The following is a 14,808-nucleotide window of genomic DNA, read 5'->3' on the forward strand; positions in this document are numbered from 1 at the left end:
CTGAGCTATTTTCAGCTGTAGCCCCAGCAAGAAGCTGAGTATATTATATACTATATTATATAAAATACTATATGTCAATAGTCAAAAGACATACAGTATTTACTTCTAGGGCCAAAGATTAGCACGAACCAGGGAAAGCTTGTTCACCTGAAACTAACGACATACATTATACTTCACTTAATTTTTCAAATACAAAGGAGATAACAGACTCTCTGCCACATATTATATACTCCCCCATGAAAGAATTATTATTTCATTATCCTTTTTATGCCTACTGCTGCCTAGAGAAAAAAAATCAAACTCACTTAAAGCCCTCCTCAATTTGACCTCCACTAACCGTTTTAAACTAATTTTCTATATTGTATGCTGCATATAAATTAGACCAATTGTTCCGAGCAGATGATTTGTGCTTTCCTTCCTGTATTCTCCACGTTGCTTAAATGTAATAAACATTTTGGAGGGTAAAACAAAACAAAGTAACAGCATGAAGAATGTCACTGAGATATAACAACACTCACAAGGCAGTTCAATGAGTTCAGGAGTAAAATTAATGACCCGGAGGAGAACTTTATCAAAGAGATGGAAACTATGAAACAGAACCGAACAGAACTCCTGCTGGTCAAGAACTCAAGAATGAGTATTTTTAACAACCACGTCACACGAAGAAAACGAGTTGTGATTTAAAGACTCCCTAGCACTGCCACCTTATTCATCAATTACCCAAATGCTGTCAAGACATATAGACATAAGTGAACTTCATTTTAAAAATTCAATTATTTGCTTAATGTCCCTATTTAGAATATGTACAACTGTGAAGCAACTCATTTTAAAACACTGAAATAGATAGTGCTATGAATAAAATAAAAATTAAGGATATACTCTCTTGTTAGAAGATAACATTAACCATAAAAACAGAGACTAATCTTTCTGCAGTATTATAAGTTTGCCGAATTAATAAAAAGGATTATATCTGTTTCATTTAATAATAAACATCCATTTGTGGTTAGGTGTTTGGCCAGCCATCATTCACTTACACTTAGGGGAAGAAAAACTGGGATGCACAAAACTTTAAAATTTTTATGAATCATCTCCAACTAAAACCAATTAAGAAGCCAAAGCATCTCAAAGCATACCATTGGTTATTAGGCAATGATATTTAACATCTGTAATAAAATTTAAAGGCAAATTTTCAAGCATTTTAAATGTATCACTTTAGTTACATTTATTAAATAATAATAAATAACTCAACACATGAGAGCTCTAGGGACTTAAAAAAAGACTGTAAAATTTCTATCTCCTTTCTATGCATATTAGCACACATATTATGCCTTTTACTTCGTGTGCATTAGTCAATGAAACAACTCAAAATTTCATCAACGACAAACAAAGAAACAAAAACTCATAGACACAGACAACACTTAGTGGGTGAGGGGGGAGAGAGAGAGGTAGAAGAGGGAAAAGGGGGTCAAATACATGGCGATGGAAGGAGAACTGACTCGGGATGGTGAACACACAGTGAAATATATACAAGATGTATTATGGAAATGTACACTTGAAACCCATATGATTTCACTAACCAATATCACCCCAATGAATATATAAGACAAAACAAAACAATATTATATCAAAGAAATAAAAAAGAAAGAAATCTGAAACGCAAGGGAAAGAAGCTAATATAACTAACCTTGGGACAGTAATACCCCATGATGTCATTTGAAGCCCGTGCGGTTGACTTAGGAATCACCAAATTTTCTCTTGGAGCAGGATTTCCACTGAGGAGTAACTCAGTATTCAAACTCCCAACACATGGTGGCTCAAGGACTCCCCTCCTAAGAGCAGTGCTGAGAAACTCCTTGGGCTGTTCCTTTGCCTGAAGATCGGTTCTAGCCTCTGCCAGTCTTTCATTAGCACTGTGAAGATTGTAAGACACAAAGCTTTGAATGTTATTTTTCCTGAATGACTTGCATTTTTTTCAAGCTGCCATAATAAATAGTAAAAGGAATTTCCCATTAAACAGCATTTTAACATTGAAAATGCGTCAGGGCAGACCTACCATGCACAAGGATAGGTTTCAAATTATCCTAAACAAGCACATATGTTTCTATGGGGACACCAGACTAAGAAGAAATTCAAAGTAGGGAGGGGAGGAAACGGGCTATCAGTGACATCCACGGCTTCACAGATAATACTTGCTGCCTTCTACAATGGCTGAACCAATAAGATTCTTGAAGATTGCCATGAGACATACATAGCAAACGAGTTTAGAATTTTTAAAAAATCCCACCAAGATATTTTCAAGCCTTTGCAGTCACCGCCCTTGGGTAACGCCCTCATTACCATGAGGACTGAGGTGTCATTTAGAACAACAGCCTCTGGGGGAGAAGGAGGGAGCCTGGTTGGTGATCCTACTGAATGAAACCGCTCAGCAGGCCTGTAGCTTATAATATAACACTGTGGCCAAGGCGCTGGGCGTGGGCTCTGCGCTTCCTGCCTCCACACACCCCCTCAGGCTCACCACCTTATCTTTTTAGCCACTTCTTGGGTTATACTACCCTCACCCCTACGTTGTTAATCCTCTGCTATATTTCACATGTATGCCTTTGTGGACATCAGAAAGACTAGAAAGAAGAGCTTGTCTGAAAGCGACCTCTAGAGATAATAACACAGAGCACAATGGAGACAGTACATGTACCAAGTGCCAGAACATGCGGAGTACTTAACCCTTTGGGTTTAAGTTGTTATCTTATAATAAATAGTTACCTCACTAAAAACTATTTAGGGGAATTCTGACAAGAAATTTTATAATAAATAGCGTTGTCTAAATCATAAAGCTTCAAAAACACTTTGCTTAAAGACTGGTAGATCAGATTAACTGTATGAAAACCGCGAGAAGGAGAAATACAATCATGTAAAACCAAAAATGGAGAGAGATGCAAATGTCCTGAACTAACTAACATTTTAAAAGTAATTTATTCACTAACATCATTTTCCAAAATTATACTATTTAGTAAGCTTTCATTTCCTATCAATCTCGGGAATCTGCCTGGATAAAAATTATACTTTAGAGGCAAATTAATGAGCTCGATTGATTTTCTCTGACTTTGTTTGGACTTACTTGTTTAGTTTGTTTTCCAATGATGTGATAAGTTTTAATTCCTCTAGGTAGAGGTGTTTACATTCTTCCAATTCTATTTTACGAGAAGTTTCCACTTTGGAGAGTTCAGATTCCAGACGTTTAATTCTGAGTTCCATGTCACTTAGGGAAGCGCCATCATGGTCATTTAATGGGTGTACGTTTTTTTGAGATGCTGCTTGTTCCTAAAGCCAACAGAAAGGATACATTTTAAAAATAATTATAAACTGAATAATTACAGTCTATTTGTATTCTTTAGTTTTAAGTCAATGATTTGGACGGCAATTTAAATGTGAAAAAAGCTGAAGTTTAAAATATTTATCATCAATACGGAATAAAATAAATCTGAATCATGAAAATATTTTGAATCATCTCATCTAACAATTCCAATAAGAGAATCAATTTTAAATTTTAAAAATTGAACAATATGACTTAATAATCTAAGAATATGGTGCATTTTATTTTCTGTATTTCCTAATAGTCTCGTTTTATATCAATTGGTCTTAAAAATCAAACGATTTTTCAGAAAGAACAAATCTCAAACATCAACTGAGTGACAATAATGATGGGAACTGAAATATTAAAAAGGAGAAGCAAATACCACCTTTGTTCCAGAAATCTAAAAAAAATAAAATAAAAACAACTGCCATTAAGGGGAGTAGAAGAATCACATACACTATGCATATTGAAAACGTAATTTGCAGCAAAATGAATTAAGACGTGTTAAAAATTAATGAATTAACCTGTAAAAATAGATTTAAAAATTTTTTTCTACTACATCCTGTCTTGCTCAGTCTTCAATATCCCAGAATTTACTGTGTTCTGCTTCACTCTTTTCTACCACATTTGTGACTATATGAATTTTGAGGTTTAATAATTTTTATCTCCACTCTTTTTATTCTCACTTTTTCACATGACTTTTGTACTCCTTTCATAGATAATAACTCTTGTTTAAGATTGATTTTCTTCAATAAGCTATAGATACCTTTTTATAAAAAAACTTTTTAAAACAAATTTTTTTTTTATAACTGGGGAACAGTGTTTTTTCCAGGACCCATCAACTCCCTGTCAAGTAACAGTTTCCAATCTAGTTGTGGGATGCGCAGCTCAGCTCCAAGTCAAATTGTTCTCTTCAATCTACTAGTTATGGAGGGTACAGCTCACTGACCCATGCGGGAATCGAACCGGCAACCTTGGTGTTATGAGCACTGCGCTCTAACCACTGAACCAACTGGCCGGCCGCCCACTGGGGGCTCAGCTCCAAGCTCCAGCCATTGTTTTCAACCTAGTTGTGGAGGGTGTAGCTAACTGGTCCATGTGGGAATCGAACCATCGACCTTCGTTACCAAGGATTGGAACCAGCACGATGCTCTAACCATGGAGCCAACTGGCCACCCCACAGATGGAGACATTCTGAAGATGCAGTTTCCAGTTTTGCTTTGAGAGCCTCATTCTGAATGAGTAAGATAGTATGATTTGGTTACGAAGGAAGTTGACTGAGAATAGTCTAACCCCAAACCAGTATCAACTTGTGAAATAAACTCAGTTGCCATAAAATGTCATCCATACTATAGTAGATCCTTGGAATGTGGAAACTTGAATTACTCAGAATGGAGAACAAAGAGAAAAGCACCAGGAGACTCAAAAATGTATCCTTTATTGTCATCAACTTTGCCACACAACATCTGTACTTGATTTTCTACGATTTCCTGAATGATTGGTTCATGTTTTTCTTCTATAAAATCACTGTAAGTCACCTCTGAGTTGATAGTCTCTCACCTGTTCCCCATTTTAACTGTCCATAATTTCTTACGAAGTTGTAGGGAGTTACGAGTAACTCATCTTGAGATAGTTAGGTCTCCGTCAGCTACAAATGTTTCATGGTAATTTGAATTGCTTTCAAGAAGAAATGATTCCCAAGGTTAAGGAGAAATCACATCTCACACTGTGATGTTTAGTGAGATGATCGCTACATTTTTTTCAACAACAAAAAAGTGTCTTAATTTGATAATGCTATCTTGTAATCCTCTCTTTCCACAATATACAAGAACATCCTAAACAGCAATAATAACAACAAATCTGCTGGAATTTCAGTGATACTGAGTTGGGTAGAACTACTTTCCTGTAGATACAATGCTTATTTTGTAAGATGAGGTGATTGGATAGATGTAGTGTTTTTAAAACATGGCTACAAATTCTTGACATTTCTCCATGAAATTCCCTCCCTTTTAATATGTGCTGGCCTTAGGAAGTAACTGGATTCTAGTGCATGGAATAGGGCAGAACTGCTGTGAGAATGCTATGCCTGCGGCAGAAAATGTGATATAGGTTCCATCTGACTTTCTCTCGGGAAGCTCGCCCTGAGAACCCAGCCACCATGTTGTGCAGATGAAGAAGCCCAGGACACACAGTGAGGCCTCCTACAGATGTTCGCGCTGAGACGGCCCCAGTGGGCATCCCGGCCAAAACCCCGCTTCAACTGCTACACGTGTGTGTAACAGCCTTTAGATGATTCTCATTCGCAGCTTCATGGCAACGCAGCTGATGCCAAGTGGAACAGAAATGAGCTAGTCTGACTGAGCTTCACTCAACTGCATTACTGGTGAACAAAACAGATGCTGTTTTGAGCCACTAGCTTTTGAGTTGGTTTCTTGAGCAGCAATGAACAACTGGCATTGATACTGATATTCAAAATGGTGTGAGCCACAAAGAAAAGCAATCTAAAACCTGTAGGAGTGCCTTTCCACCAGGAGGTAGGTGGAACCCGAAAGGATGTGGAGAAGAATGAGAACGACACCCACAAGAGCCTCCAAGAGACGGTTATTGGGGGCTTGCGGGCCCCTAAAGAGGCTGGCCACAAAGACTTCTCAGCTAGTGAAGAAAATGAGTCTGAAATCCGGATGAAAGGGGACTTTTGCTGTGAAGTAACCAAGTAAAATCCATGAGATACATGAGCTAACGAAAGACTGTGAACTGTAAAGGAACCAGGACTTATTGTGTTCAAATGTGTTTCCCATTACAGCCTCTCCCACATGCCCTGTTGTCAAATCATGCTAAAATAAAGAAATGGCTTCTGAGTGAAGATCAAATTCGCTGTGCTCCCAGGAAGACATGATCTACGGATGAGGACAAGACTGTAAAGCCTTCCTCAAGACTTCGAAAGAGTTAAGGTGGGGCCTTAAATTCCTGGAAGGCTCTTAAGAGGAAAAGAATTTTATAGGCATGGTCCTACAACAGCTACAGGAAGCCCAAGAGCTTATCTCAAAACGATGTATGACGGTGGCTTTTCTAATGGCACGAACCCCAAGAAACTCTCACGCAACTCCAAGTTTTTAGGATAGTCAAGTAGCAAAAAACCACCTTGTTACCTTGGACTAATAAAAACCAAGAGAGTGAAAAATAGAGGAGGCCTGTGGGTCTTAGACATTTGGGTGGAGGAATGACGCTGAGGGAAGAGCTGCAAGCACAGGTCATTTCTTATGAAAAGGACAGAACAAAGAGCTCACAGGGGACAGCCAAGGGCCATGGAGAAGCATTGGCATGATTAGGACTAAGTCCTAATCAAAGAACGGACAGCACACATCAGGCTGTATTTCAGAATTGCTATGGACTAACGTGCCTTCCACTTTCTATTTCTGCAGGGGAAACTTCAGCAGTCGAGCAGAATGTTGGGTGTGTGGGTGGTAGATAACTTGTCTCTTCCTTTCTCATGTTTTCATATTGAAAGGAATTGTCCTCAAGGAGCTTTATCCTAGAAACCAAAACCCAGGCCCTTCACCCCCATTTGCACCAGACTAAGATGGTGAAATCTTAGATTCGAACCTGAGCCTGATGCCATTAAATTGAGACCTGTGGCGAGTATTGTGTAGGGATGAGTGTATTTTCCATGTGGGGGGAATGTAAAGAATTGTGGCCAGTGGACAGATCAAGGTGGTTTTTAAATGTGTCCGTAAATTTTGAAATATTCATTGCATAAAACCACTAGAATATGGGTCAACATTAGTGACTGGCTCCTAATGAACAGAATATGTTGAAAGACATTCCCTGTGAATTCCAAGACTCCTTCACAAAGGACAACACAACTCCTGTTGGTTATGTCTCTGAGGATCTGAACCTTGGAATCCAGCCCCATGTTGTGGGGAGGCTCGGGCCACAATGCGAGCTGGGTGTTCAGGTGTAGGTCTTCCTGCTGTCTGCCCCAAACAAATCTTTTACTTGTTTCTGATTGATTAGTTACTTCCTAATTTTTAACAGCTGTACTCTTGAAATGTTTTCTTTGGATGGGTGAAATATTTATTCCATTAATTATATATGAAGCTAAAGGTACAACTATGCATCTCAATGTGTTTCTGAGAATGTGGGATCTATGCCAAGAACAAGACTGGCACCAGTGTTTCAGAAAAGAACCGGGTCAAACAGAATCTACTTTTCAATTGCAAGATGATGGATTAGAGAGATTTCTAAAGAGGAAAGCAGATGGTCCAAGTTTCATCTTCTCCTTCCTAGACAGTGAAATCTATGGAAGAGGCTATGGATTAGGAGATAGACAAAATGAAGAAAGTTGTCCACCAAGTATCAGATCCTATTACCGACATTTGATGGAAATGGGAGTGAAAGGGAGGCACTGGGTTAAAGATTAATGTTTTGAATGAAGAAAACAAAAGGAATGAGTCGACTTTGTAAGCCTAATATCCCATCATGTCATAAGGTCACCAAGGTCTGCGGGCCACAGGCTCCATCCAGAAGCAAAACATCTCCATAGAAGTGGAATTAAAGATATTCACCTACATTGACATTTTATTATTCCATAAGGCATCTGGTAATATGCAAGATGACTGGGGAAGCGTTCTCATAACATTTGATTTGGTAATGGCGTAAGGACAGATCTATAGACCAATAAATTGGAAAAGATGATCCAAAAATTAACCCTCATATATATAGTCAAGTGATTTTTGACAAGGGTGCCGAAAAATCCAGTTGGGCATGAACAGTCTTTTGAACTAACGATACTGGTTCTACTGGATATCCACATGCAAAAGAAAAATTAAACCTCTACATCATACCATATATAAAATTATTTCAAAAGGTAAAAACCAAAACTATAAAAGCTTTGAAGAAGCTTCATGTCTTCATGACTGGAGTTGGCAATCGTGTCTTAGATATGACAGTACCAAACAAAAGTAGATAACTGGACTTCATTAAAATAAAAAAAAAAAACTCTATGCTTTAAAGGACACCATTGAAAAACTGAAAAGGCAAGCTAATGAGAGGGAGAAATATTTGAAAATCCTATATCTGATAATCGATTTGTATCTAGGATATATAAAGAATTATTACAATTCAACAAGAAAAAGACGAATCAATTTTAATGGGCAATGGAATTGAATCATCAGTTCTTCAAAGAAGTTATACAAATGGACAATAAGCAAGTGAAAAGATAGCTCAGCATCATTAGTCATCAGAAAATACATCAAAACCACAATATGGAGCAGAGAGTTCACTAGTGGTTCCCTAGGGCTAGGAAGAGTGGGAAGGGCAGACGGGCACACGGTGAAGGCTAACAGTACACAGATAGTTTCCAGGGTGATGAAAATGTTGTAAAACTGATTGTGATGATGACTGCATAAAGCTTTGAATACACTAAAAGCCACTGCTCTGCATACTTTAAATGAGTGAACTGCATGCTATGTTCATTACATCTCCTTGAAGCTGTTACGAAAGAAAGGAAGGAAGGAAGGAAGGAAGGAAAGAAGGAAGGAAGGAAGGAAGGAAGGAAGGAAGGAAGGAAGGAAGGAAGGAAGGAAAGAAGGAAGGAAGGAAGGAAGGAAGGAAGAGCAGTGCTGGCACCACCAGAGACCAGTAGCAGCAGCAGAAATACTTCTCCAGCCTCCACCCACAGCACAGTGCTACCAGGGCCACGGGGAACCAGGTGGGCTCAGTGGACTCAAGACAGGCTCTCCCTGACCACCCCCTTCTCCTGTTCCCTCCCACGGTGCTGGTGCCCAGACTCCCTGGTGATCTGGATACAGCGGCAACACCCATCACCCTGGTCACCCAGGCCAGCACTCCCACACTCACAGCTAAGCCCCCACACCTGGACCCCCCAGGCTCAAGTAGCACCAGTGAGAGACAACAGAAACTGTGCTATTGCATCAGCTACTGAAAAACAAAACAGAGACGTCTAATTATCTAGCTGCTGAATTGCTCGAATCAAAATGTACGTAAATAAGAAAGTGTTCACTACTTCAAATGAGCCTGCAGAAGAACAAGCTATCCAGCAGCATGAACAACCAAGGTGACATGGTAACACTGAGAGAAGATGACACTTCTCCAGAAACCAAGTCAAAGTCATGAAGATTGTGATCTCTGTGACCGAGATTTCAAAACAGCAGTCATGAAGAATCTCAATGAGATACAAGAAAACTCACAAGGCAGTTCAACGAATTCAGGAGTAAAATTAACGAACAGAAGGAGTACTTTATCTAAGATATGAAAACTATAAAAAAGGTCCAAACAGAAATCCTGGAGCTGAATGAAGAACTTAAGAAATGAGATTAAAAATGGACATTTTAATAACAATATTACACAAAGAAAACAAGTTGCTATTAAAGATGCCATATCATTGCCACCTCAGTCATCAATTATTCAAGTGATGCCAAAATGTACAGATATTGGAGTATTACGCAGCCATAAAGAAAAAAGAAATCTTACCATTTGCAACAACATGGATGGATCTAGAGAACATTATGTTAAGCGAAATAAGTCAGAAAGAGAAAGACAAGTACCATATGATCTCACTTATATGCGGAATGTAAAGAAAAGAATCAGTGAATGAACTAATCAGAAACAGTTCTGGGGACAAAGAGGAAAAAGCTGAGGGTTGTTAGATGGGGGGGGGATAAGGGGGACGGTGAGGGGATTAGAAAACAGTCGGTAACCACAAAATGGCCTCAGGGTTTTTGAAAAATAATTTCGGGAACGTAATCAATAATGTTGTAAAGATTTTGTAGGGTATCTGATGGACACAGGTCCCATCTGGGAGACCACCTCAGGGAAGATGTAGATGCTTGATCAATGTACTACTGTACGCCCAAAGCTGAACAATAATGAATGCCAACTATAATTTTATATATATAATGTGAAGGCTCGGTGCAAGGTCGGAGGGATAGTGGAAGGGGAAATGGGGGAGGAGGGGTTCACAGTGTGAGGGCAATAAATGATGAACGTCTAAGTATTACCTTGTCTTGTGCACCTGAAACTAATTAAAAAAAATTCTAGAGCTACAACTTCTATTTCTTTTTAATCTCCTTAAATCTCCATTTAAAAAAAAAGATGTACAGATATAAGTGAACTTCATTTTAAAAATTCAAATATTTGCTCAATTTACCTCTTTAGAAAATGTACTGTTGCTTAGCAAGATATTTTATTTTATTATTACTTTTTAAGCAAAACATTTTAACTCATCAAAATAAAAAATGCTATAAGTAAAATAGAAATTAAGGATGTACTATTATGTACAAAGAGAACAACTTTTAACTTAGAAAGAACAAATTAATCTTTTCAGTGTTACAAGTTTGCAGAATTCATAACAAGGATTTACCTCGGTTTCATGGAAATAAGAAACATCAACCTATAGTTAGTGAATGTCAATCATTCACTTACGCTTAGGGGTGGCAAAACTGGGCTGTAGGAAAACTAAAATTGTTATAAACCATCGCCAAATTAAAACCAATGCAGAAGTAAGCCAAAGCATCTCAAAGCATACCATTCGTTGTTAGGCAATAACATTTCATTTGTAAAATCTAATTGAAAAGCAGCTTTTCCAGAAATTTAAAATGTGTCAGTTAATTACATTTATTGAATACAGTTAATGACAGGTAGCTCTTAAAACATGGGAGATGCAGGGACTTACAAAAGATTGTAAAATTTCTGTCTCCTTCCTACATTAACACACATAATTATGCCTTTCACATTGTGTGCATTAGTCAATGAAACAACTGAGAATCTCACCAAGTTAAGAACAAGAATTATATCGGACATCTGAAACCCAAAGGAAAGAAGATAATATAACTAACCTTCATGAAGTAGGTGAACGTGTCATTATTATTAGAAGTCTGTGGGGTTGACCTAGGAATCACCGACTGTTCTCTTGGAGCGAGATTTCCTCGAGGTAGGAACCCATCACTTATCCTTCCAATACAAGGTGGCAGCAGGACAGGCCTCCCAGGAGCGCGGCTGAGTAAAGTGTTCCGTGGTGTCTTCATGAGAAGCTGGGCTCTCATCTCTGCCAGCGTGTCATTAGCACTGTGAAGATTGTAAGAACAAAGGCTTAGTATTTTATTTTTCCTGAATGACTTGCATTTTTTTCAAGTTGCCATAATAAATAGTAAAAGAAATTTCCCATTAAACAGCATTTTTTTTTAATTTTTTTTTATTTTTATTTTTTTTTTGGTTTTTGAGAGCCCACTGGCCCATGTGGGAATCGAACCGGCAGCCTTCGGAGTTAGGAGCATAGAGCTCTAACCACCTGCACCACCCGGCCGGCCCCCATTAAACAGCATTTTAACATTGAAAATGCGTCAGGGCAGACCTACCATGCACAAGGATAGGTTTCAAATTATCCTAAACAAGCACATATGTTTCTATGGGGATGCCAGACTAAGAAGAAATTCAAAGTAGGGAGGGGAGGAAAAGGGCTATCAGTGACATCCACGGCTTCACAGATAATACTTGCTGCCTTCTGCAATGGCTGAACCAATAAGATTCTTGAGGATTGCCATGAGACATACATAGCAAACGAGTTTAGAATTTTTTAGAAATCCCGGGGGAGATAAAAAAAAATGGCGGCGTGAGGTGAGCCTCTGTAACGCTCCCCTGGAATTTACAACGAATCGGACAACAATAACTCCACAAAGGACTCCTTGCACAGCAGACAGGCAAGACGAAGAGGCCGACTACTGAATTCACCTCCAGGTGGGTGAATCGCGCGAGCGGGGGAGGAGGGAGAGGAGAAGTGCGGAGACGGAGCCGCGCGGGCGCAGGACACAGACCTAGCTCAGTGCTCGGAGCCCGCTGCGCCCGGATCTTCCGCAACTGCGGGAGAGGGAAGGACTCGGACTGCTAGGGCTCCTCTTACGGCCCACAGGGCTGAGGGGGCAGCATACAAAACCGCTGAACCCAACGATCACGGCAGACCTCGGAGCAAAGACTGAGGGAAGAGGGCTGAAATCGGTGGTTTAAGCCCTCACTGCCGAGCGGAGAACGGAAGCCTTAGGCACGGAGACTAGCCGCCCCCTCCTTACCCTCCCAGAGCTCGCCCCGCCCCCACCAGCCCGGTGGTAGAAGCGATAAAGTAGCAGTGTCGGATCAAAGGACAGAATATTTGCTGCTCTGAGAACTGTGGACCGCAGACACAGATTCGCAGCTCAACTAGTTCTGGCAAAGGGGAGGGAGCTGTGGAAGCAGGACTGGCTGTGGTGGTGGTCGCCGCCATTGCTCTGGGCCACCTCTCACAACTCACCCCGCCCCTGGCCCCACCTATCTGGGCGGATCCCTGCGGGAGTAAACAGAACTGCTGAAACAAACGGGCTCTGAATCTGGTGCACAAAGAGCTTTGGAACTCCAAAAGCTCTTCGCATACCTATCAACCTGTTGCAGAAGACACTCCTGTAGATGTCTAGGAAGAGAAATAGTAAATCAGTGATTGCCATGAATAACCAAGGCAACAAGATAGCTCAGAAAGAAAATGAAAAGTCTCCAGAAAAGGAACTTAGAGATACGGACCTTTGTGATTTAAATGACAGAGAATTCAAGATCGCAATTCTGAAAAAACTGAACGAGATGCAAGAAAACACAGAAAGGCAGTTTAATGAACTCAGAAACACAATCAAAGAACACCATGAACATTTTACAAAAGAGATTGAAATCTTGAAAAAGAACCAAATAGAATTTCTGGAGATTAAGAACTCAATAGAAGAAATTAACAATAAAATATCCAGCTTAGGTAGTAGAGTTGACCAGATGGAGGAAAGAATCAGTGACATCGAAGATAGGAACCTGGAATTTACACAGAGGGAAGAAGAAAGAGACTTGAGACTTAAAAGAAATGAAAGAACTCTACAAGAACTTTCTGACTCCATCAGAAAGAGCAATATAAGAATAATGGGCATACCAGAAGGAGAAGAAAGAGGGAAGGGAACAGAGAATATATTCAAACAAATCGTCGATGAGAACTTCCCAAAGTTGTGGACAGAACTGGATCCTCGAATCCAAGAAGCAAATAGAACACCCAATTACCTCAATCCCAACAGGCCTTCACCAAGGCACATTGTATTGAAGCTGTCTAAAATCAATGACAAAGAAAGAATCCTCAAGGCAGCCAGGGAAAAGAAGACGGTAACTTACAAAGGAAAGCCCATTAGATTATCATCAGATTTTTCAGCAGAAACTCTACAAGCTAGGAGGGAATGGAACCAAATATTCAAACTATTGAAAGAGAGAAATCATGAGCCAAGAATAATATATCCAGCAAAGATCTCTTTTAGATATGAAGGAGGAATAAAGACCTTTCCAGACATCCAGAAGCTGAGGGAATTTTCTAATACACAACCTGCACTACAAGAAATACTAAAGGAGGCTATTAGACCACCATCAACAGGGACAACTTGTGGCAACCGAAACATAAAAAGGGGGAGCGTAAAGGCCTGAACTGGAATATGGGAATAGAGAAAGTAAGCGTACTGAAGAAACTGGAATACTCTAAATATCAAACTTTCTTTTACATAAACTCAAGGGTAACCACTCAAAAAACATCCAATCTGAAATATATACTGTAATAAAAGAAGAAACAGAGGGAAACATCATAGAATACCACCACACAGAAATAACAGACAACAACAAAAAGGCAAAGAAACAATGGAGACACAGCCTTACCAGAAAACTAAAGACAGAATGACAGGAAATCCTCACATATCAATAATCACCCTAAATGTAAATGGACTGAACTCACCAATAAAGAGACACAGAGTAGCAGATTGGATCAAAAAACTAAACCCAACCATATGCTGCCTACAAGAGACACATCTCAGCTACAAGGACAAGCATAGACTCAAAGTGAAAGGGTGGAAATTGACACGCCAAGCAAATGGTACCCAGAGAAAATCAGGTGTAGCCATAATGATTTCCGATGAAACAGACTTCAGGGTGAAAAAGATAACAAGAGACAAAGATGGACATTTCATAATGGTAAAGGGGACTATACAACAAGAAGACATAACAGTCATCAATATTTATGCCCCCAATCAGGGAGCACCGAAATATACCAAGCAACTACTAACAGAACTAAAGGGAGAAATTGACCAAAACACAATTATACTAGGGGACTTAAATACATCATTGACAGCTATGGATAGATCATCCAAACAGAAGATAAATAACGAAATCGCAGCCCTAAATGACACATTAGATGAATTGGACATCATTGACATATATAGAGCACTTCATCCTAAAACATCAGACTATACATTCTTTTCTAGGGTACATGGAACATTCTGAAGGATAGACCATATATTGGGACACAAAATCAGCCTCAGCAAATTTAAGAAGATTGAAATCATACCAAGCATATTCTCTGATCACAAAGCTTTGAAATTGGATATCAACTGCAAAAAGAAAGC

General features: G+C 39.4%; 1 protein-coding gene across 1 annotated transcript in view; it reads right to left on the reverse strand.

Moving 5' to 3' along the window:
• Positions 1-1,684: 1,684 nt before the first annotated feature.
• LOC308502956 (ankyrin repeat domain-containing protein 26-like) overlaps positions 1,685-14,808 on the reverse strand; it is a gene marked incomplete at its 3' end in the record, with an annotated part of 46,709 nt that continues 33,585 nt past the window's right edge. Inside the window, exons 9-11 of the mRNA XM_081080765.1 lie at positions 11,209-11,437; positions 3,116-3,318; positions 1,685-1,910 (exon numbers count right to left, since the gene is read on the reverse strand). Coding sequence (XP_080936891.1) covers positions 1,685-1,910; positions 3,116-3,318; positions 11,209-11,437 — 658 coding nt within the window. The remainder of the gene's footprint in view (positions 1,911-3,115; positions 3,319-11,208; positions 11,438-14,808) is intronic.

The sequence above is a fragment of the Rhinolophus hipposideros genome (genome assembly GCF_964194185.1).
Source record: "Rhinolophus hipposideros genome assembly, contig: SUPER_9_unloc_3, whole genome shotgun sequence".
Lineage (NCBI taxonomy): Eukaryota > Metazoa > Chordata > Mammalia > Chiroptera > Rhinolophidae > Rhinolophus > Rhinolophus hipposideros.